Raw genomic sequence first — 25,397 nt, 5'->3', positions numbered from 1 at the left:
CACAGCACTTTGCGTTGACAAGCTTTTATGGATCCCAGCGAGAAATATCAGAGTGACTTCCCTTTGGTTTATGCTCGCGTAGCAAATGAAATTTTTTCTTTTTGGGGGGGAACTTTTTATGTATACTTTAAAGTAAAGATCGGGGGTAATAAAAAACGGAGTGATTTGTATTTTTTTTTTTTTCCAACATTTGGACTTTAAAAGAGCAGCACATCCGTAAACCAAGTAATGAAAAAAATGTTGCCTTATGAGTAGCATATGAGTTTACTTCTGAGAAGCTTGTTTGGTTTACCAGAGGTTTGCAGTGGCAAGATACGACTAGGGTACATACAATGCACCCTATCAATTATCTAAACTGTTTTTTGTTACTTTGTATCCTGTACTAGTATCTTGTTATTTTTGTATATCCATAAAAATTGAAGCAGTCGGGGGAAAAAACACAAATTTATAAAACTATCATTATTTTATATTTTTTATCGCAAATTTTGGCTCCGGTGGTCAAATTCGTAAACTGATAAAATATTAAAAGTCTTATATTTTATCCCTATCATTAAACATGTTAATTCTGCTTACAGAGAGACCCATTTATCCAGACATCAGACCCCATTTATCCAGACATCAGAGAGAAACCTGCCGGATGATATTTACAAATGTGGCCAAGCTATTCCCTGGTTATTGCTGCCATTTTCTATCCTAAAGTGACCCTGTCTACCATTGTGATTGTTGTGGTTACTACACAAGCCACACAAGGCTTTCATGTCACTTTCATTAACTTTCACCAAACAAAAATAGTTAGGGATCATGAATATTTCTTCATAGTGTATGGCATACAAAAATATTTCATGACCCCTCACTTTTTTTTACCAGCATAATCAACTATTCCGTTCCATTTCATTTGAAAGAAATGAAAAAAAAACACCACTTACAAACAATAGTTCATATTAAATATTCTGATCTAATAAATAGGTGCTTGAAATTTCATATCAGTGTTCCCGCTTTTTAGATTATAAGACCACTTGAAAGCATCAAATAGGGAAATAGTTTTGATTTATACATTAAGACCCAAACAACAAGCAGTAAAAGATAAATAGTAAATCCACTTTGTGAGAAATTGGTTTCTTAATATTAGTTCATGATTTTTACTGACATAATATGTGTGGTGTGGTGGTGTCTACTCCAGGCTGACTTTGGTCTTGTTCATGACTGTGTGTTTAGCCCTGCTGAGTCTCTTGTGGTAACTCTGTGCCATAGAGTTGACTATAGACAACACAAAGTATATCACCATCACAATCACCACCTTCTCGAATATCCATGACAACACGTTGGTGTCCTGCAAAAACAATCAGAAACATGAGATCTATTTACCATCGTGAGTGAGTGAGTGAGTGAGTTTGGTTTTACGCCGCTTTTAGCAATATTCCAGCAATATCACGGCAGGGGACACCAGAAATGGGCTTCACACATTGTACCCATGTCGGGAATCGAACCCGGGTCTTCAGCGTGACAAGCGAACGCTTTAACCACTAGGCTACCCGACCGCCCCTTTCCATCGTGAGCTGTGATTAATTAGGAGATAAACATTGATAAACATACTGCATTTTCTTGAGTATAGTGCTCACCCAAGTATAATACGCATCCCCCTCTAGGGGATTCAGTATTTTTTGTAAAAAAATTTTTTCGAGTATTATGTGCAGAAAATAACTACACCGTACCCCATCCGCAAATTCAGGTAAACGAATGTGCGAAAAGAAATTAGGTCAGTACTGTCTTTTTAATGTAGATCTAAAAGACCTGTAGATTTAACCAAATAATAATTGAATTGGAACCAAACAAGCAGCTTGAGGTTTCAAGTGTTGAAATTAGGGCGATTAAATCTACAGGTAACCTAGTTCTACATTGATGCATATATTGAGTGAATGCATGGGTTGAGTCCATTGTTCTGAGTGGGTTGTTGGTCTGAATTACGGAATCCCCGACAACAGTTTTCAAATAAAATATGTCGCTGAAAATGCTCAAGCAGTTTTTTTCTACACCTTAATACTTTACTCAAACATGACAGGTGTTTGAGGAAAGCCCAGAGTGAAGCTGCCCTTTGGTATTAGTGTTGTATAAGTAAGTTGGTATTGTTTGTTGTTTTACGCCGCACTCAGTAATATTCCAGCTATATGACAGCGGTCTGTAAAATAATCGAGTCTGGACCAGACAATCCAGTGATTGACATCATGAGCATCGATCCACGCAATTGGGATCGATGACATGCATCAACCAAGTCAGCGAGCCTGACCACCCGATCCCGTTAGTCGCCCCGTACGACAAGCACAGTCGCCTTTTACGGCAAGCATGGGTTGCTGAAGGCCTATTCTACCCTGGATCTTCATGGGTATGGGTATAGTGCTGACAAAGGGATATAATTGTATGGAGTCTGGGTTCCAACCCAACACCAGCAGATCCTGGCACAGCTAAGGGAGATAAATCAGATCATACAAATCTGTGATCAATTGACATAGTTATGCCTTTATTTCACAGCAAATGACCTAATATGGAAGATGAGGCCTCCTTAAAAATATTTTTCATGTTTATTTATTATTAGTAAAAAACTAAAATATTGCGGTTTGATACTGATGATCATGTAGATACTGTGATATAGACACAGCATCAACTCACCGATGGTGCCCCTGTGCCCATCTTGTGATGCAACTTCTGTTTCTGGTGCTCCAACCACTTGGCGAACGGCGTCTGCAGCGACATCCCCACCATTGGTATACTCCTGGGGAACAGAAAACACAAATGTTACTCCAACCAATTCTCAAAACTATGTATCCCAAGGAAAAATCACTCTCTCCATAATGACATACAGTGATCCCTCGCTACAATGCTACCTTTGGGGTCCAAATAATTGATGAGCGTCATAGATGATCAGCGGTTTAATGAAGGTTGAGTCGTAGGTGGTAGATGACAAACAAAACAGTATACATTCTCTGCCTGCCTAACACGATCTACGTTGCAGGTTTCAGAGTTTCAAAAAAGATTAGAATAGAAGTTATTTATGATTCATAGTGTCAAAAAAGATTAATCGAGTGTAAATATGCGCTTTAAAAAAACAAAAACATATCGTATCCCTTCAGCGAATTCAGGTGAATAAACAGGTATAACAAACTGGGTCAATAAAAGTATGAAATTTGATATGAAACATCAATAGACATGATGATTTACCATTTAAAATGTATTTCCTGCTCTCCAAGGCATTGTTTCATATGCAGAGATTAAGATTACCGTGTGTATTTTCTCGTAAACTAAGCCGGAAAAAGCAATCAGCTGTGCACACGTTTCCTCCGTATCTACCAGTGATTCGGTTAAAACGTACCCAATGATACAACCTCAAAGCATTTTGATGTTTATTGGTTACATACTAGTTTGAACACACACCCCCCTCCCCCCCACCCCCACCCCCCCACACACACACACACTAAAGTCAGTTTACTCTCTTGCCTCGGGGAAGATGAGTGATTATGAGCATCGATCCACACCATCGGGGTACAATAACACATAATCAACCGATTTGCCCAGTCTGACCATGTTATCCATTAAGTTGCCTCTACAACCTGCATAGGATACTGGGGTCCAATTCTAATCCATAGTCATATGGTCTTCATGTTTACTGTGATCATGACACAAGTGGGAGTGTTGTTGTGTTTACTGGGATCATGAACCTGTAGTCACATGGTCGTCAAGTTTACTGGGTCATGAACCCGTAGTTGCATGGTCGTCATGTTTACTGGGTCATGAACCCGTAGTCGCATGGTCATCATGTTTACTGGGATCATGAACCCGTAGACACATGGTCATCGTGTTTACCTGGATCATGAACCCGTAGACACATGGTCATCGTGTTTACTGGGATCATGAACACCTAGTCACATGGTCGTCATGTTTACTGGGATCATGAACCTCTAGTCACATGGTCGTCATGTTTACTGGGATCATGAACCTCTAGTCACATGGTCGTCATGTTTACTGGGATCATGAACCCGTAGTCGCATGTTCGTCATGTTTACTGGGATCATGAACCCGGAGTCACAAGGTCGTCATGTTTACTGGGTCATGAACCTGGAGTCATATAGTCGTCATGTTTACTGGGATCATTATACAAGTGCGAGAGACGATGAAATACTCACCCTAATAATCTCACTATACTTTCCACATGTTGTTTGCTAAACAGGAAAATAACAAATAATTTCTGAAACAGAAAACACACACATTACATTAAGTATAAGTATAACAAAAAGCCACAACATTTGTAAAGGAGTTTTGGGGGGCAACTCAATAAGCCCTTGTTCTATCTAGATATATGCATATTCATAGCTATATAGCTAAAACGGATAGAAATATCATTAAACAGCCTGCATGTTATCAGAAATGAGCAGGCCACTGTAACTTGATAATGCCCTCATTTTGCTTGACGACAGGCCATTATCACTCCCATTGTTAGGTGACGTCATAGGGATAGGGAACGTCACGTTCAATAGTGACATCCTCTTGTTTTGTCTATGACGTTTCCATATTTGTTAAGGTGGGTCAGTGACATTCGTGTTGATTGCAGTAAATGTTTCAAAACTGATATTGTTGTTTCTTTTTATTTGATAACAAATTCCATTCATTTTAGCTATAATAACGGTAAAGCTATTTTTCAGGGCATTATCATTTACAGAAGCCCTTCGGCGGGCAGTTAATGGAAGACCTCAGGCTTCTGCAAATGATAATGCCCTGAAAAATAGTGTTACCCAGGCCTCAAAGTTGTGACTAAAACAGTCGCCAATGCGACCTAATTTTCCTTTCAACAGTCTAATTCAGGGGTAGCCAAATGACTACCTTGAAAAATATATTGTGGCGACACAAAAATAAACATGTCTGCTACTAATTGTACTCGCAAAACATTCCTCCTAAAGTCAACAATGAACCAAAATACATAAATATTAATGTAATTAGTATTTTATTTCAGTTGACAATGCTCATTAGCTAAGCAAGGATATACCTATATAATCTAGTAACATAAATTGCATCAATGTTCGAGTCACAAATAACAAAACCCAAGTACAGTTTCCAGTATGATACAATTCCAATACTGGCGCTATGATTTGATCAAAGATAATTTCATATGCTTTTGGCTACCTACACTATTGGCTTGATTTCTTAACTTTACCACTGGCTACCTGGAAAAAAATACCTGTACCCATATGGCTACTTGGTAAAAATTTAAACTTTGAGGCCTGTGACCTTTATACTAATCCTATCAATTAGGGGCAAAGCATGGGTTGCTGAAGACCAAATCTAACCCGGATCTTCACGGGGGACAAGCATGGGTTGTAAAGACCAATTCAAACCCGGATCTTCACAGGGGACATGCACGGGTTGCTGAAGACCAATTCGAACCCGGATCTTCATGGTGAACAAGCATAGGTGGCTGAAGACCAATTCCAACCCGGATCTTAACGGGGGACAAACATAGGTTGCTGAAGACCAATTCTAACCCGGATCTTCACAGGGGACAAGCATGGGTTGTTAAGACCAATTCTAACGCAGATCTTCACGGGGGACAAGCATGGGTTGCTGAAGACCAATTCTAACCCGGATCTTCACAGTGAACAAGTATGGGTTGCTAAAGACCAATTCTAACCCGGATCTTAATGGGGAACAAGCATAGGTTGCTGAAAACCAATTCTAACCCGGATCTTAATGGGGGACAAACATAGGTTGCTGAAGACCAATTCCAACCCGGATCTTAACGGGGGACAAACATAGGTTGCTGAAGACCAATTCTAACCCGGATCTTCACAGGGGACAAGCATGGGTTGTAAAGACCAATTCTAACGCGGATCTTCACGGGGGACAAGCATGGGTTGCTGAAGACCAATTCTAACCCGGATCTTCACAGTGAACAAGTATGGGTTGCTGAAGACCAATTCTAACCCGGATCTTAATGGGGAACAAGCATAGGTTGCTGAAGACCAATTCTAACCCGGATCTTAATGGGGGACAAGCATGGGTTGCTGAAGACCAATTCTAACCCGGATCTTCACAGGGGACAAGCATGGGTTGTAAAGACCAATTCTAACCCGGATCTTCACAGGGGACACGCATGGGTTGCTGAAGACCAATTCTAACCTGGATCTTCACAGGGGACAAACATTGGTTGCTGAAGACCAATTCTAACCCGGATCTTCACAGGGGACAAGCATGGGTTGCTGAAGACCAATTCTAACCCGGATCTTCACAGGGGACAAGCATGGGTTGTAAAGACCAATTCTAACCCGGATCTTCACAGGGAACAAGCATGGGTTGTAAAGACCAATTCTAACCCGGATCTTCACAGGGCACAAGCATGGGTTGTAAAGACCAATTCTAACGCGGATCTTCACAGGGAACAAGCATGGGTTGTAAAGACCAATTCTAACCCGGCTCTTCACAGGGAACAAGCATGGGTTGCCGGTAAATTTTCTTGCCGGAGCCAGGGGACACGCATGGGTTGCTGAAGACCAATTCTAACCTGGATCTTCACAGGGGACAAACATTGGTTGCTGAAGACCAATTCTAACCCAGATCTTCACAGGGGACAAGCATGGGTTGCTGAAGACCAATTCTAACCCGGATCTTCACAGGGCACAAGCATGGGTTGTAAAGACCAATTCTAACGCGGATCTTCACAGGGTACAAGCATGGGTTGTAAAGACCAATTCTAACCCGGCTCCTCACAGGGAACAAGCATGGGTTGCCTGTAAATTTTCTTCCTGGAGCCAGTCAAACCATGGTAGCAACTATCCACATGTCTTACCACAAGCACATAAACACATACTGGACATATCTCTTGATCAGGAATACCCACACTGGACCTATATGCAATTTTGTGATTGCTATCCCACTATTAAACACTTACCCTACCTCAAAGTGTTGTATATGATTACTGTCCCTGTTACGAGAACAAATCTTACCTGTATATGCATTTTAATAATGGCTTTCCCTATAAGTGTTGCCCCAAAGAATGTCCAGAATGGAATGAGGAAATGACCGCAGGTGATGCCTGCCAGGTCAAACAGCGGGTTTGGGATCTGGAACACAAAACAGGACTGGTTCAGATGGAGAAAACCTTACCATGTTTCATACAGAAATGTCAGCATAACATTCAAGGACTTCTCAATTTTAAATGCTTACTTCCTTGACGTTAATGTTTGTTTATCATCAAGGTTAGGACCGCCTCCGTGGTCAAGTGGTAGAGCGTCTGCCCGGACAGCGGAATGTCTCGGCCCAACATAACGTAAGACAGGTACTTTTTCTAGTCGCCAGTGGCAACACTGAATGATGTTTAACTTCTAATTGTTACAACACTCATCATCATGGATGAACAAATAAGAACTAATGTAATAGTTACCATGGTTACTTGTGCTATATACTTACCGAAGCACAGGCTAAAATCCCAAAGAAGCCAACTCTCTGTACGAGATTGTGAACTGATAACTTAGCCTTCTCCATGAATCCCTGAAACAAATGTGATTCAGTCCTTAGCCATATTATTATATTATTTATGATGACAATTTCATACAGATCCAACTTCTCATACAAGTCATTAATATAATTTTCAGGTACAATTTTCTTACTACAGGTGACAGAGAATCCACCATTGAGACCCAATGTGATATGGGATATTTCATGAGTCGAGTGAAATATCATGTTTCTCTCACCGAGTGACGGGGGGAAAGGAGATATTTTCACTCGTGGCTACGCCACTCGTGAAAATATCTCCTTTCCCCCCGTCACTCGGTGAGAGAAACATGATATTTCACTCGACTCATGAAATATCCTATTTATCATATACTTTTGGTGTAGTTGTCTGAAGGAAGATTCAATTATTTCATTACAAATGTAAAACCTTCAAGCGTAAATTCTCCCTACATAACACACATGGACGGTTTTCCAACCCCTGTAAGTACGACTAAAAATGTAGTTCCGTCTTTGCTAAATCTTAAAAAATATATATAATATATAAACAAAAGTAACCAAAAATATTTGATGTCACTAAAATTCTTTAGTATAAATTTGGATATGATTATATACAAAATCAACTTCATCAAAAAATAAATTTCAAATCAATGAGGCGGTTGTTCGAAGCGAAAGAATACACGCAATTCAAGTAACAAAATGGCGCTTTGCGAAACGTAAAGTATCGACTGGCAAATCAGAAGAGAAATTCACAGTTTAATACAAATCATTTTCAACAAAATAAACAAACGGTAAGAATCGGTATTAACTACATAAATGACCATCTGTCATTATATGACTTGTCAACGTTGAACTGACGTAAATCATCAGTTTGTGTACGAGCTGTCTCGTGTAGGCCAACATAGTTCCGTCAACGTGTTATGTTCACTGCAGTGAAATATCAGGTGTTTTGTTCACTGCAGTGAAATATCAAGTGTTATGTTCACTGCAATGAAAATATCACTTTTCTCAACTTCAGAAAACTCTTTCACACTGAAGTATATAATAAATCTATCTTTCTTCATATAATCACAAATTATTCCATAAAAATAATACCGAAAGAACAATGCTGCTTGAAGCGTTAAAGAATGACTTATTATAGTGGTTGTTTTTTAAAATAATATTGAAATCTGTTAACTGGCTTATCATGCTTACCAGGAAGAAATTAAAACAGTTCTTTCTACTCCAAGTGTATTCAAGTTTTGGATAGAGCGGTCCACCCTAAAGCTACCTTCTTGTTAATATCAACACATCCTCCTAATGCTGGTCTCCAAACACCACAAACATCACTAAGGGACTCACCAATTCATCTGGGTTTGCTTGTTTCTCATGAATCAACTCCTCGATCTCCTCGAACTCATCCTCCTCCAGGTCGGCCCCGGACAATCTGGCTGCTCTCGCCATGAAGTAGGGAGGCAACTCTCCAATAGCAGTACCCGCTCCCTGAAACAACCAACATGGATTAGCAATTCTCAATACAGCGAAGCACTGTTAACTTAGAATGTACTGCTTCTTGTGAAACCTTCTGATAAATAACGTCCTGCTTCAGTAAATCGTATCCCTTTGACTTTATATGATTGTAAGCAAAAGTAGTTGCTAGAAGGCAGGGTTTCCGGACTACCATGGTCCAATATGGTGCTGACTAACAGGGTTCAGACAAACAGGGTCATGACTAACAGGGTTCAGGGTTCAGACTAATAGGGTTCAGACTAACAGGGTGTTGTCTAACAGAGTCCAGACTAACAGGGTTCAGGGTTCAGACTAACAGGGTTCAGACTAACAGGGTCCAGACTAACGGGGTTCAGACTAACAGGGTTCAGGGTTCAGACTAACAGGGTTCAGGCTAACATGGTTCAGGGTTCAGACTAACAGGGTTCAGACAAACAGGGTCCAGACTAACAGGGTCCAGACTAACAGGGTCCAGACTAACAGGGTGCAGACTAACAGGGCGTTGTCTAACAGGGTGCTGACTAACATGTTACTGACTAAACGTTCAAACTGACAGGTTCACACTGACAGGGTTAAGACTAAAAGGGTCCAGACTGACAGGGTCCTGACTGACAGGGTTCAGACTGACAGGGTCCTGACTGACAGGGTTCAGACTGACAGGGTCCAGACTGACAGGGTCCTGACTGACAGGGTTCAGACTGACAGGGCCCTGACTGATAGGGTTCAGACTGACAGATGTGCTTGCTGTTTAACGCCACTCAGCAATATTCCAGCTATATGATGGCGGTCTGTAAATAATCAAGTCTGGACCAGACAATCCAGTGATTGACAACATAAGCATCGATGACCCAATTGGGAGGCAATGACATGCATCAACCAAGTCAGCAAGCCTGACCACCCTACTGCAAGCATGGGCTGCTGAAGACCTACTCTCACTCTGATCTTCATGGGTACAGACTGACAGGGTACAAACTAACAGCTGTTTAATGGCACATTCAGCAATATTCAAGCTATGACAGCAGCCAGTAAATTATCTGGGCCAGATAATCCTGTGATTGACACCATGAGCATCGATCTACGCAATATGGATATGACGTCAGCGAGCCTGACCACCTGATCTTGTAAGTTGCCTCTTACGACAAGCACAGGATGCAGAAGACCAAATCGAACCCGGATAATCACGGGTGCAGCCATGGATGTGGAGATCACTGACCCACATGACAGCTTCTACCCTGACTTTGCTCATGATGGTCCAGAGTGTCATGTACTCCTCCTCCTGTTCCGGACAGATGATCCTGGGAAGGAAACAAGAGTTGAGTTGAGAACTGACTTCAACATGGTTTGCTTTTGTGGAGGTATAAACCTAAAACCACTCGTAAATAAAAACAATAATAACATTAAACCAGTGTTCCCATTTACCGGTAATTACCAGTTTTTTACCGGTATAATTAGGCTTGGACCGGTAATTCATGTGACTGCAAGTCCCTCTGGACCGGCAAATAAAGTACCTTGTAAATCTTTGTTGTTGAACAAAACATTGGCGATATTCATATAAGTACATTTTTCGAATGAAGTCAGCTTGTCTGTTACCATCAGTGTTTCCCCTTGACTATTTTAATTGGAAGGAAATAACATTTTGCTTTGTTTCGAGGTTAAATATCCATTTGTAGCAACTTCGTCTTGAAATATTAAAAAAAAGGAGAAAATTGTGACTGAAGTTAGTGTGAATGATGTATAGATCAAATATTGGGTATTGACAATATTTCTTTGAGTATTCAATGTACTTTCATTATCTTGGATCCAGAATATTGGGTATTGATAGTTTTCTTTGGTTATTCAATGTACTTTCATTATCTTGGATCCAGAATATTGGGTATTGACAGTTTTCTTTGGGTATTCAATGTACTTTCACTATCTTGGGTCCAGAATATTGGGTATTGACAGTTGTCTTTGGGTATTGAATGGACTTTCACTCTCTTTTGTCCAGTCTACTGTTAATTGTGGTCTTTAGGAAATACAGCCACGCAAGCTTAGTAATAGCTCAGTGTTGTTATACTTATAATTGTTTTCTTAAGAAAGATATTATTGTGAATTTTATGCAGGCATCTAAAAAGTTAATTGGGCAATTGTGACTTACGCAAATACACAGCGATTCTGGAGCTCAGGCTCCTTGTCCTAACCCCAATGTTAAAAAAATTAAGGGGCACCTAGCTTGACATGTTATAACAGCCAGCCTGAAGGACCTCATAATTTGAACACTGCTACCATGGACATGACATACCCACCAAACAAACGAAAAGAGGCTAAATAAAAAAGTAATCCCAGGACATTTTAAACATAAACATGATACTTTTTATAAAGCAATGAAGTATACATTGGGTAAATAGGCTCTAGTACCGTTGGCATGTTTACCGTCTTTTTGCGATATCTTCTTACAAAAGTCACCTTTTACCAAATCAATAATGTTATAATTGTTCACAATATGTCTATCATGTCATAAGACACATCTGGATTTGTGACAGTGTTGGACAGGCACTCACGAGTTTGGGTAGGGAGGTTCAGGAAAGTCCACAGACATACACTCAAAAGCAGCAAGCGTCACGGACGCTATGTGTGGACCCTGGAATAATAAACACTCAATAAACATACCATGATAGAAGGTGAGATGAAATGGGGCTAAACATTATGTTTCATAGTGCTAGCCCACTGAGATACCATGCTGCAGTTTAACATGGATACCCCACTCAGACACAGTATGTTGACTTTTGTCAGTCCTTGTTTTAGCCCCTTAATGCCAAGCAATAGACAGGGTAACAAGAAGTTCCATCTTTTAACATCCTATTTATGACTTTGCCGAGGATTGAACCACCTGCTACACTCAGGGCAGATGCTCTATCCTCTTTACCGTAAAGACAGTCAGATTTATCAGATTTGATTATTTGATTTTTCTCTTAAAAAATCTATAGGGTTGGTGGTCAAGAAATAATTTTGATATTTTTTATGTGATATTTTGATCAAGTCTAGGATGAAATCATGAAGACTTATTCATATTTCAACCTGAATCAAACAACAAATTTCCATTATTTCATTTTGAAGAAAACAAGGGGAAGTCTGACTATGGGTACCATGTTGTACTGACCAGATAGAGGAGGAATGTGTGAAGCCCTGTGCCCAGTCCAACTGATGAGAGAATACCCAGGCCCATCCAGTAGCCACACCACAGCAGGTGCTTCCTTATAAACATCACCATCTACAACACAAGGAGAGAGGTATAACATGGCATCAGTCAGTGAGAGATGAGAGAACACCCAGGCCCATCCAGTAGCCACACCACAGCAGGTGCTTCCTTATAAACATCACCATCTACAACACAAGGAGAGAGGTATAACATGGCATCAGTCAGTGAGAGATGAGAGAACACCCAGGCCCATCCAGTAGCCACACCACAGCAGGTGCTTCCTTATAAACATCACCATCTACAACACAAGGAGAGAGGTATAACATGGCATCAGTCAGTGAGAGATGAGAGAACACCCAGGCCCATCCAGTAGCCACACCACAGCAGGTGCTTCTTTACAAACATCACCATCTACAACACAAGGAGAGATGTATAACATGAGGGTGTTAGACTGATTTTTCTCCTAATAAAACCAGTATTTCAGTAACATCATGGCATATAAGTGAGAAAAACTTAAAGTGATGCAGGTCTTAGACTCAGGACGGGATCTAAGGAGTTTGCACCCACAAACACAAGTTAGGAGCTCACAGATTACAGCAGGATCTATGGAGCTGAACCCACAAACACAAGTATGGAGCTCACAGATTACAGCAGGATCTATGGAGCCGAACCCACAAACACAAGTATGGAGCTCACAGATTACAGCAGGATCTACAGAGTCGAACCCACTAACACAAGTATGGAGCTCACAGACTACAGCGGGATCTATGGAGCCAAACCTACAAACACAAGTTAGGAGCTCACAGATTACAGCAGGATCTATGGAGCCGAACCTACAAACACAAGTATGGAGCTCACAGACTACAGCGGGATCTATGGAGCCGAACCTACAAACACAAATATGGAGCTTACAGATTACAGCAGGATCTACAGAGTCGAACCCACAAACACAAGTATGGAGCTTACAGACTACAGCGGGATCTATGGAGCCGAACCTACAAACACAAATATGGAGCTCACAGATTACAGCAGAATCTACAGAGTCGAACCCACAAACACAAGTATGGAGTTCACAGATTACAGCGGGATCTAAGGAGCTGAACCTACAAACACAAGTATGGAGCTTAAAGCCTACAGCGGGATCTACGGAGTCGCACCCACAAACACAAGTATAGAGGTCACAGATTACAGTGGGATCTACAGAGTCGCACACACAAACACAAGTATTGAGCTCACATATTACAGCGGGATCTAAGGAGTCACACCCACAAACACAAAAATGGTGCTCACAGATTACAGTGGGATCTAAGGAGTCGCACCCACAAACACAAGTATGGTGCTCACAGATTACAGCGGGATCTAAGGAGTTGCACCCACAAACACAAGTATGGAGCTCACAGATTACAGCAGGATCTACGGAGTTGCACCCACAAACACAAGTATGGTGCTCACAGATTACAGCGGGATCTACAGAGTCGAACCCACAAACACAAGTATGGAGCTCACAGATTACAGCAGGATCTATGGAGCCGAACCCACAAACACAAGTATGGAGCTCACAGACTACAGCGGGATCTATGGAGCCGAACCAACAAACACAAGTATGGAGCTCACAGATTACAGCAGGATCTACGGAGTTGCACCCACAAACACAAGTATGGTGCTCACAGATTACAGCGGGATCTACAGAGTCGCACCCACAAACACAAGTATGGAGCTCACAGATTACAGCGGGATCTAAGGAGTTGCACCCACAAACACAAGTATGGTGCAAGACAGAACAAGGATAATAAGAGTGTGATCTAAGGATCTGAACCCACAATCAGCTGCTCCTTGCAGGGACACAACATAGCAACAGGGTGTGATTTGCCATTGACAAGACTGCACTGGTGCAGGCTAAAATCGGCTTGTGCGGCCTTAGTGTATATGCAGGCTGCGCAGACGGTGAAATGTTCCACAAACAGGCTAATAAATATCACTTGCTTCAAAATTTATACCATGCGTACAAGATCTAAACATACTGAAATATTTCTTTGACTCTACACGACATTCATGTTTACATCCTGTTGATGTACACTACAGATCTTCGTTATCTACACGTATAATTTTCCAGTAAAGTATGTGGTGCAGCCAGCTTGTCTGGTGTGCAGTCAGTTGTTAAGGCAGCCTGCACTAGATGCAGTGGAGACAAAAGACGAAAACGCACCCTGGTTTGACAATGCACTTACTGGCTGGTGAGCTCCCTCTACGTTATAGAGAATGGTGAGGATAGCAGTCAGTACAAGCACAGCCAGGACAATCCTCTTCCTCCTCCACAACCTGGAAAAATGGGTGTAGTGAGTGAGTGAGTGAGTTGGGTTTAACGGCGGTTTGAACAGTATTCCAGTTATATCACGGCGTGTCAGCTTAATGTGGAAGGAAAGCCCAAGTGATCCAGGTCTCAGACGTTTACCACTTTGGTGAAACCCATGAGCATGGGTATGGTGCTGAGTCTAGAAACTTAATCGGGGCGAACTGGGATTCGAACCTATGATCATAGGTTTCTGGCGCACGCAAGGGACGCAACTCTTCACTCGTGCCCCCTGATGCACCAGATGTCAGGCAGGTTGGTTGGTTGGTTGGTTGTTTAACGCCGAACTCAGCAATATTACAGCTAAATGACGGCGGTCTGTAAATAATCGAGTCTGGACTAGACAATCCAGTGATTAATGTCATGAGCATCGATCCACACAATTAGGATCGGTGACATACATCAACCAAGTCAGCGAGCCTGACCACCCGATCCTGTTAGTCGCCTTTTACGACAAGCATAGTCACCTTTTACGGCAAGCATGGGTTGCTGAAGACCTATTCTATCCCGGAATCTTCACGGGTCGATGTCAGGCAGGCTAGTTCAGGCTTTCAGATGCATTGTGTGAGCAGGGTCATGCCCAATGTGTGGCTCTTAAAGCTGCCAGTAGCATCCAATAGATATAAGGTACTGCGAATCCATTCTAGCTGATTTACTACATGTAGACAAGCATGGGGTACAGGGGGCCTATTCTGCCTTGCATTAATGATCGATGAAGTGAGGTGATATGGGGTTTAACATCGTGTCCCAAGATTTATGCACTTATATAGCGACGTGTATGCACGTGTTGGTATGTGTGTGGCTGCTTGTGATAGTCCGGACTGATGTCGATTTATAGTGCTAGCTCACTGAGATACCATGCCGCAGTTTAACATGAATATCCCACTCAGACACAGTATACTGACGCCGAGCCGACCAGTCCTTGTTTTAGCCCCTTAATGCCGAGTGCCAGACAGGGTAACAACAAGTACCATGTTTTAATGTCTTTTGGTATGACGCAGCTGGGGATCTAACCCCGGACCTTCTGCTCTCCGGGGGGACGCTCTACCACTAGGCCACGGAGGCGGTCCTGTAAATCAGTGGAAGGGAATTGAACAATATCAGATCATCGCTATTCCTGGCAATTCCCTTGTTTTGACTTTGCCGGAATTCCGATTCATATGCATGCAGAAAAAGATCAGCAAGAAGGGGTGCACAATTGGCACCCCTTAATGCCGAGTGCCAGACAGGGTAACAACAAGTACCATCTTAACGTCTTTTGGTATGATGCAGCCAGGGATCGAACCCCGGACCTTCCGCTTTCTAGGCGGACGTTCTACCACTAGACCAAGGAGGCAGTTGGTTGTATGATTGGAAGATAGGTCTAAGGTACTGGGGGCCTACATTACAGACTGATCACACCGTACAGATGTAAAAAATTTAATTATTATCTCACCTTAAAATCAAAGAATTAATCAGACATCCAGATTCGAAGACAAAATAGAAAAGTGTTAACAAAGGTTTCTTCCATAACACCAGATGTTCCCGTTCTTGTCGTTCTTGTTCCCGTAGCGTCTTCATGTCTGTAGTGGAGCCTGTGGAAGATGTCGGTGTATCTACATCACCGTTTGTATTGCTCTCCGATTTTCTCTGACGTATACGTTTCTTTCCATCTTCCATAGTGCTATGGTTTAGCAATCTTGATATCTGAAGAAAATATTAACATAATGAGCAAATCAAGAAATGGAAGGTTGATGACGTAACCATGGCAATTATGATGATTATACGAGATGCAGTTTACACCATGTAAATTGTTCACGTAATCGTGTTTGTGTTTGTGTTTGTTGTGTAATGCCTCACTCAGCAATATTCAAGTTCACTGACATAATGAACAGTGATCCACACAATTTGGATACGATGACTTGCAGTCAACCATGTCGCCAAATCTGACCACCCGGTCCACTTAGTCTCCTCTTACGACAAGCATGGGTTGCTAGGGGCCAATATTCTAATGTGGCATCCCACAGGTTTCAGATAATATTGATTTGGTGGGGTCTTGTCCTGCCTTTGTCAACGAGCACTGTTTCACACAACGCCTCACACTGGGACCTATATACTGGTATGAATTTCTAAAACTCTTAGGTATTACAAATCATTATTCACAATTTCTTGAGTGAGTGAGTGAGTGAGTGAGTGAGTGAGTGAGTGAGTGAGTGAGTGAGTGAGTGAGTGAGTGAGTGAGTGAGTGAGTGAGTGAGTGAGTGAGTGAGCTGGGTTTGACATCGCATTGAACAGTATTCCAGTTATATCCCAACATGTCAACTTCATGTGGGAGGAAAGCCCATGTGATGCAGGGCTCAGACATTTACCACTTTGGTGAAACCCACGGATACAGAACTGACTAAAACCCCGAAGCGCATGATCATAGGTTAGAACCTACATCAAACCGTTGCTCTTAATTGTAATAAAGAAGTTGTTCATCCATAAATCTTATCCTTACTTAGTACCACAACTTCTAAATGCCTCTCAAAGTAGTAATATTCCAGCTATATGAAAGCGGTCTGTAAATAATCGAGTCTGGACCAGACAATCCAGTGATTGACATCATGAGCATCGATCCATGCATTTTAGATACGATGACATGCATCAACCAAGTCAGCGAGTCTGACCACCCGATCCTGTTAGTTGCCTCTTTCGACAAGCACAGTCGCCTTTTACAACAAGGATGGGTTGTTGAAGACCTATTCTACCCCGGATCGTCACGGAGACAAGCATGGGTTGCTGAAGACTTATTCTACCCCGGATCATCACGGAGACAAGCATGGGTTGCTGAAGACTTATTCTACCCCGGATCTTCACGGAGACAAGCATGGGTTGTTGAAGACTTATTCTACCCCGGATCTTCACGGGCGCAAGCCAGAGTGTACTTTGCACACATATACTAGACAAACACACATATGAACGTGATTAATTAACAGAATTTCAAACAAGCTATTTCTTTACTTAATAGAAAAGCTTTTTTTTTAGTTGGCACATTTATCATGTTTATCTTTACACAAACATAGCAGAAATACCCTATAATATATATGGATGCAATTTCATGATCTACTGTTCACGATACATCTCATGTTACTGATTAAACACGTTCAGATAGTTCATGCACATGTAGCCAGAAAAATACCATATTTTAATGCCTCACTACAAATCTGACTTCCACAAACTTTTTTTGACATTTTGACTTTTCCAAAAAATGACATGGCATGACAGATAAAGTTATATGAAAGAATTGGTGATCTTTAACTTTTTTTTGAGTAGTACATTTCTAACCATGCTGAACAATCTGAAATTTTCCTTCGGCTGTGATTTACAATGTGTGAAAAGATACTAAACCCCTGACCAGGAACAATGATCTGGAAGATGAGCATCCTGTTTAACCTGGAAATGGAAGCGTTTGATTCAAACCTGATTTGGGGCTTCACTCCGTGGTACAATTCAACATACTGATGTCAAACAGCATCACTAAACAGGTCAAACCATGTTGTTGTCGACTTGTGTATCTAGCTATCAACTTGAACTTTGACCTCATCAGCAGCAAGCTGTTGACATGTTATTAAGTGAGCGATGTCCCATGTGCACAGCTGTTGATGATGCACGTCACACTTATCACGTTCATAGAGGCGATAGAGGGGCCATGTGTTGAATTCATGAATTCAGTTTATCTACAGAGATACTATTACGTTACCAAGTATGTTGGAGGATCATGATGAGTTACCATGGTTTCTCTGGACTATGCTTCTTTTAACATATATTTCAACCAAATTATCATGTAAATTATTTATGTTACTTAATCCCAGGGATTTACCCCGGAATCTATTTTCATGTCCAGAGGAGTGAGTGAGTTGGGTTTAATGCCACTTTTAACAGTATTCCAGTTATATCACGGCATGACAGTTTAATGTGGGAGGAAAGCCTGAAGTGATGCAGGTCTCAGATGTTTACCACTTCGGTGAAACCCATGAGCACGGGTATGGTGCTGACAAACCTAGAAATATAATCGAACCGGGATTTGAACCCACAATCATAGGTTTCTGGCTTGCCCAAGGGATGCAGCTCTGCACAGCAAATCGCGGCGCCTTAGACTCATGCCCCCCAAGCCCAGGGGACTCTCAGCAACATATCTAGGGGTCCAAGGCTGACTACATGTACCATTGCTGTACTTGATTTCCCAGAATTTTACTGATCATTGCACATACTCAGAAGTCTTAAGCCTACAAAAGATGAAATTTTTAATGTTAAACCAAAGAAAATCCACAACTGACACCCTGAAATTTTTTAGTCTTACCAGAATAGCAGTGTAAGTTTGTTTGTTTGGGCAGCAATATTCCAGCTATATGACAGCAGTCTGTAAATAGTCGAGCCTGGACCAGACAATCCAGTGATAAACATCATGGGCATCGATCTGCACAATTGGGATACAGTGACGTGCATCAACCAAGTCTGACCAACCAATCCTGTTAGTAATCATGGTGATGTGTTACAAGCTATATACAATTCTAATCCTGTCTGATAAATTTAATTATTTATTCAGCAACACTTTTTGGAACTCAAAATCATTTAAGTCCATTCTATAGGATACAATATTCTGCCTCCAGTAAATAACTGATATTTTTCTGACATGCCAAATTAGATTGCCTTGTTATTTCATGCCAAACACATTTGTATGCAGTGATGTGAACTAAAAACACCAAATTGATTTAGGCGTAGTGACTTAGGTTGGTCGATCATTCAGTAACCAAAGAAAGAATTTCTTGTTTTTTCTGTCCCTGTCACCAGAACCAAAACAATGCACTGTTACCATGGCCACAAGAACCAGACAAATGTCCTGTCACCATGGTCACAAGAACAAGAATAATGGACTTCACACATTGTACCCGTGTGGAATCGAACCAGGGCCTTTGGCATGACGAGTGAACGCTTAAACCACTAGGCTACTACCCTCATGGTCACAAGAACCATCTTATCACCATGGTTACAAGAGCAAGAATGGTATGTCCTGTCACCATGGTGGCAAGAACCATATAGAACCATAATGGAAGGTATGAACGAATACAAGCAACAACAGAGCTCCAGATAACTTTTGAACAATTGACATTTTACTTGGCGGTTTCTATTTTAATTGGTTTATTACATTTTTCACTGGGTAACCAATATTTTTTCACTCATCTATTCATCCCTCTATTGGGTTTTTCCCAAAATTAGTGAACATTTTAAGATCTAAAAAAAATAAAATAATGTTTTAGATGTATATAACTGTTTTAAAAATATAGGCTTGACTCGGAAAGTAAATTAGTTCGTAATCGTGTTTCGGAAATTAGCTCCTTTGTACGCATGCTGAAAAAGCTTCATTGGGTATTTACACGAGCTGTTTTTATACATTTGAGTTTTTCATTAAATGCATGCGTTTCTGTACGCAAGTTAATTAAAAGTACAGTAATTGGGTTTTGAATATATGGGGGGGGGGGGGGGGGGGATGTTAGTATTGTTACATAAATACGCTGCTATCTATAGCTCTGCAACAAACATGACAAATTAGGTAAATTGGCAAAGACTAACCATGCTAACATGATCAAGTTGGATGAAACTTATAAAATATACGAAGCATAATAAACATGATAAAAACTAACAATTCCTCATGGGGAATTGTAATGAAAATATGTTAGTAATATTCTTAATTTGAACACCATTTATCACAAGCTGTTTGCATGACAAATCAAAATTGTAATACTATACAAGCAAATGACGAGTAGCAACTTTGAATAGTCAATTGGGTTAGTAGGTTAAAGTTATCAGCATACAAATACCAAAAAATGATTAAACAAAAAAATTCAAATACCTTTGTGATTGATCAAAGACATTCTGAAATATGACTTTGGGTATTCAAAATATAGACAACATTGACATAACCTAAAAGATTGTTTGTTTCAATCCTTATTTTACTCATCCAGTCAGTTTTTTAAAACTTTGGGCAAAACATTAACTAAATAAGCAAGTCTGTGACCCCCAACATTATTTTTCACAGTACACGTTTTTCATTTTTACCTTCATATCCTAAGAAAATCAGTGTGTGCCAAAGGCTTCATGAAACATAGAATCAAACTTTCATACACATTTTAGCCCATCTCGATGTTTGACTTTGTTAGTCTAAAACGCTGATAAAACAGACTGATTCTCATTCATCATTTCATATGAACGCATCAGACTTTCATCATTTCATATGAACGCATCAGACTTTCATCATTTCATATGAACGCATCAGACTTTCATCATTTCATATGAACGCATCAGACTTTCATCATTTCATATGAACGCATCAGACTTTCATCATTTCATATGAACACATCAGACTTTTATCATTTCATATGAACGCATCAGACTTTCATCATTCCATATGAACACACCAGACTTTCATCATTTCATATGAACGCATCAGACTTTTATCATTTCATATGAACACATCAGACTTTCATCATGTTCATACAGACTTCTAACAATGTCTAATAGTTTAATAATTTCAAAAGTAATGATTATCGCATATTAGGGATGAATATTCTCACGCAAGTGTCTTTTGATATCAGATATATCAACACTCTACGATAAAAGTGTATACATGTTACTTCGAGACCATATGTTTCCCTGGGAGGCAAATCCAGTGATTCTCTTCACTGAAATGTTCAATTTGGGAGTCTGTAATCATGGTAATAAATGTTGCCATGTTCCAGCAGGTTCACAGGTGAATTGAATTCGCTGTTTGGAAATATGTCTGATATGAGTTCTAACTGAACCTTGTAACATTGCACCAAAGGCATTAGGGCTGTGTGTGTGTGTGTGTCTCAATTTAACAACCCCCTATTACCCCAAACTGCCTTCACAATTAGATTCGTCGACATTATTTACATTCAGACAAAAAAGAAGTATTAGCTCGCTAGTCTGGGGCTAGTACAGATTCCCCATTGTTTCAACATTACAATGCCATTTTATCTTTATCTTGGCTTGTGAAGCATTTGAGTTTTGTTCAAAACCTGTATGTAGAGGGGGGCAACCATGAATGAATTCTGTTATTGTTACAGCCATTATGAAATATCTCACATAACTAACCACAGGTGGGTACCCGGGTCCTGCTCAGGATCCACCTAACGCAGGTACCCAAGTTACCTGTCCTAGCCCTAAAAGGCATGCTGTGTACCATATACAAGAAAAGATGATAAGATATCTTGTTGTTATCTAGATAAGGGGGATAAGATAAGATATTGTGCTGTTTTGGCAGGTACCAGTGTCTAAAATCTCTTCATGACATTGTGACATGCTTTAGCTATTAGCCATTTTAATGGCTGTCAGGGTCGCGGCTAAAGTTTAAATCAGCTACTACCTATGGCCCATTTATATGTTACTTAATATTAGCTATATCTGATTTTGAATATTTCCCTCACAACCGACTAATGATTTGTTCATGTCGCTACTCACAGAGCGGCATTACCTTGTTACATTTCCATCAGTTTTAATGGCAAATAACATTCACGCCTCGTATTAGTAATGAAATCATAGATAATCGATAAAAGGGTAACAATAGTATAACATCAACCGATCACTCATGCAAACAGAAATGCTTGAACAGGTGACCGGCAACCTACCAACTCGGCCTTGCGGCCTTTAGTACTTAATCCCCTCTTCTTTAATTTCTTTCTTAATTCAACCACTGTTAGGTTTCCCAAATTGCCATTGTCCTCCACCATTCTGCTACAACAAATTTATGTTCGTAGTTAGTAAATAAACTAATTTAGTCTACATACTTTGTGTAACGTGTCCTTAGCTTCTTAGAAACCGGAAGTACATCTGACAAGTAGAGCTAGGCCACAAATATTCAAGTGGGTTCCGTATCTAGCTGATCCTCACCGCAGGGTCGCTGTGGCATATGGGTATGGGGAAGACTCGTGCCACCGATCGGCACATTTGCCGGTAAAAAGTGTCAGTGAGCTGACCCACATCACTGTGTGGTTGTTAATATCCCCTTTCAGCTGTAGCTGTGTTGTGGCGAGACTGTCCTTTATCTGACAGAACCGGGGGTCAGGAGACATAGACTTACACAGGCTTTCCCCAAAGCATTGTCAACATTTTTTAGTTATTATTGGACTTATTCAAATATATTATACTTGTTCACATGTTACATTATTTGTCCAGCTAGTATATATCACCCTGTCCATTCAGATAATACCGTATTCGACGTAATAAGCGCCCAGGGCGCTCTCAAAATTAGAAACAGGGGGCGCTTATTGGAATATTATTTTGATGGAAAAAACAGAGTTGAAAGATAAATTTCGACATATATAAATACGACAGATATATTTTTCCAGAATTTTATTAAGGGTGCATATAACGCACGCGTGCGTATTATACACGAATATATAAGTCTTCTGTACGTATACATTGATCAATCGGAAGGGGTGCTAATTGGGATTGTTCAGTTATATATATTATAATATATATTATCAAATATCGCCGTGGGCGCTTATTAGAGCGGGGCGCTTATTACGTTGAATACGGTAATTTTGTTTCGAACCATACCATAAGAGGAGGCCAAGAAAGTGTTAACTGTGGGGGTTAATAGTTAAATTGAACTCTTTTCAAATGTTCTTCAAACAGGCAAGAACTCCTGAAATATCACCCCTTCTCGCCACCTATATTTAAGCACATTATTGTACACATTTCTGTTTCAGCATGCATGTTCCAGTGTTTTTCTATTGGATTCTCTTATGCTTGTTTTTTTTCCATTTCTCCACTCTGCATGGGTCATCCTGAATACGACATTCACACGTTACCTATATTATTTGATCTGGCTTTCAGTCACCGCCGGCCTACAGGGGTATTCTGTTCTGGAATATTATGTATGTTTGCATCAATGTTCCCACAATCTAAACTAAACGACAATATTATATTGACATTTACAGATACACACAAATCAAAAGTTACCAAATCTGTTTTATATGCATAATTCCCCAAGCTGCTAACAGCCTTTAGTGAAGGTTATCATGACAAATCTCCCACCTCCTCACTGATAAAGACGAGAACGGCTGTTTTATGGACTGCCTTATGTCTCTGTAGCAAGCTCTAGCAGACGACACTTTCTTTTCTTCCGGCTGGGAATGCACTTACATTATTCAATCTCATATTCAATTTGTTCCACCTATAATATCATCAAGCGTGCCAAATAAAACATGTAAAGTTTCGAACTATGTGAATGATAGTGAATTGAGTACAGTGTAGTTTCTTTAATACCTATTATTGTTACATTAAAGACGCTCTAAGTAAAATTGTCATATACATGCATCAATTCAACTCATTACCGGAATTGAATTTCACGTGTATTCAAAATTAATATTGCTTGTCATCAGTCATCATCAAATATCATTACATAACCATTTTATATTACCCTGATAAAAAAAAAATGCATGGTTGTGACCTTGTATTATAATGATTTTTTTCTTATTAAAATATCTTATGAACCAACTGAGCAAAAAATCATTTCGCTTGAAGCTATTATAATATGATTCATATGATCAGTAGTTTGACCTTTGGGTAGTGTATGCCCGTCATTCACAAATGTAATGTAATGTTACCTATAATCAAATTCTCATTGGAAACAAAATAAGAAAAATCGTTGCAAAGTTATCATAAAACCTTAATGAAATACAACACATTGGTAAACAAATACATGTATATGTAATGCCTAACAAGGGTAAACACGAATATCTTTTTAGTAAAGTCCAGAAAAGTACAGTCACATCATGATTCTTCTGTATAATTCACAACCTGTAAAAGTGATTTATGCATGTTATTATTCATTTGAAAATGAATATGTCTATTCTGTCCAAACTCATCACAGGTACAGCCATTGAAACATTGCTTGCAAAAATATATATTATGCAGTTTTTACTTTGATTCTGCCAAAAAAGTACTTATACTCAAACGTGTACTATTTCCCATTCTTCACATGAAGCTTTTTGTAATGCAGAAATGGTGTTTTTCATCTGTTTCAAGAGTTTTGATTAAAGTTCATTTTCTATATTTTTGGTAAAGGTGTAAGTTTCATTTATTTTTTGAAAAACAAAGTTTTTCTAAGTTAAATATATGGTCCACTTAAAGTCATTTTCATTTGAACCTCCTCACTTTTGCTTTTTGGATAAAGTGTTTCGTCCTAATATATCGCATGACCTTTGAAGCCTAGAGATTGTGAGTTCAAATCCCGATTTCTCAAGAAATGTTTGCAGATAAATTACTGTTCACAGCCTCAATTTCATTTCAAGTCACATGATCTAAAAAACACATGTTTCCTTCACACTCAGTCAAATCTCAATCCTGTTATGACCACGGTTAAATTAAAGTATAAAGCAACATTAATGTAAGTAAACTCATATATTTCAATGCCAAAGTTAATATTATTTTATTTATCAAGTGTTCAATGCATTTATAACTTAAATTCAGTAATTATTTTGCAGTTGTAAGCAGTTTTGAGTATTTTGTCAGAAAGTTGTTTGTAATTGTTTTAAATTGGTAATTTTGACTTGTTAATTGGTTCAGCCTAAAGTAAGGATTGTATTTTCTTTCTATTTTAGTTTTCTGAACCTCGCCCACCAACGTATTCAACGTAAACAAATGTAAACAAAGATAGTCATCTTATAACGAGACTGAAATTGCCTCATTATAACGCCTTAAAACATAAACATAGTTTGAAGCTGTATTTTGAAGTCGTCTTTACCGTTCGACGTCAATTCAACTCCTTCACCAACGATTATGTCTTAATGGATATTGTTTTTATCAACGTTTGTTTTGAACATTATGATTAACGCTCAACATCAT

At 39.9% G+C, this 25,397-nt stretch overlaps 1 protein-coding gene across 4 annotated transcripts; it reads right to left on the bottom strand.

Annotated features, from left to right (window-relative positions):
* Positions 1-113: 113 nt before the first annotated feature.
* Positions 114-22,467, bottom strand: LOC124153024 (vacuole membrane protein 1-like). Of its 4 annotated transcripts, XM_046526126.2 has the most exons (13): positions 22,334-22,388; positions 20,380-20,402; positions 15,943-16,193; positions 14,386-14,476; positions 12,119-12,229; positions 11,520-11,599; positions 10,193-10,274; positions 8,833-8,973; positions 7,450-7,530; positions 6,987-7,103; positions 4,176-4,237; positions 2,665-2,767; positions 114-1,330 (listed from the first exon to the last, which is right to left on the bottom strand). In XM_046526126.2, exons 3-13 carry the CDS (start codon positions 16,164-16,166, stop codon positions 1,172-1,174), a joined length of 1,251 nt encoding a protein of 416 aa, XP_046382082.1. In that variant the 5' UTR covers positions 16,167-16,193; positions 20,380-20,402; positions 22,334-22,388; the 3' UTR covers positions 114-1,171. The 4 variants fall into 4 exon arrangements, with proteins under 4 accessions (XP_046382082.1, XP_046382081.1, XP_046382080.1 ...); XM_046526125.2 differs by lacking the exon at positions 20,380-20,402 and having other exon boundaries at positions 22,334-22,467; XM_046526124.2 differs by lacking the exons at positions 20,380-20,402; positions 22,334-22,388 and adding an exon at positions 22,175-22,320.
* Between the last annotated feature and the right edge of the window lie 2,930 nt (positions 22,468-25,397).

The sequence above is a fragment of the Haliotis rufescens genome, unplaced genomic scaffold, assembly GCF_023055435.1.
Source record: "Haliotis rufescens isolate VD_foot unplaced genomic scaffold, xgHalRufe1.0.p SCAF_21, whole genome shotgun sequence".
In the NCBI taxonomy this organism is placed as follows: Eukaryota; Metazoa; Mollusca; class Gastropoda; order Lepetellida; family Haliotidae; genus Haliotis; species Haliotis rufescens.
This window is presented reverse-complemented; position numbering and strand designations above follow the sequence as displayed.

Coding starts and splice junctions, on each gene's coding strand:
- LOC124153024 (XM_046526124.2), bottom strand. CDS start 22,276: ATGGTGGAGGACAATGGCAATTTGGGAAACCTAACAGTGGTTGAATTA. Junction 11,600..12,118: donor ACACATTCCTCCTCTATCTG/GTCAGTACAACA, acceptor TTATTATTCCAG/GGTCCACACATAGCGTCCGT. Junction 1,331..2,664: donor TGGGCACAGGGGCACCATCG/GTGAGTTGATGC, acceptor TTGTTTTTGCAG/GACACCAACGTGTTGTCATG.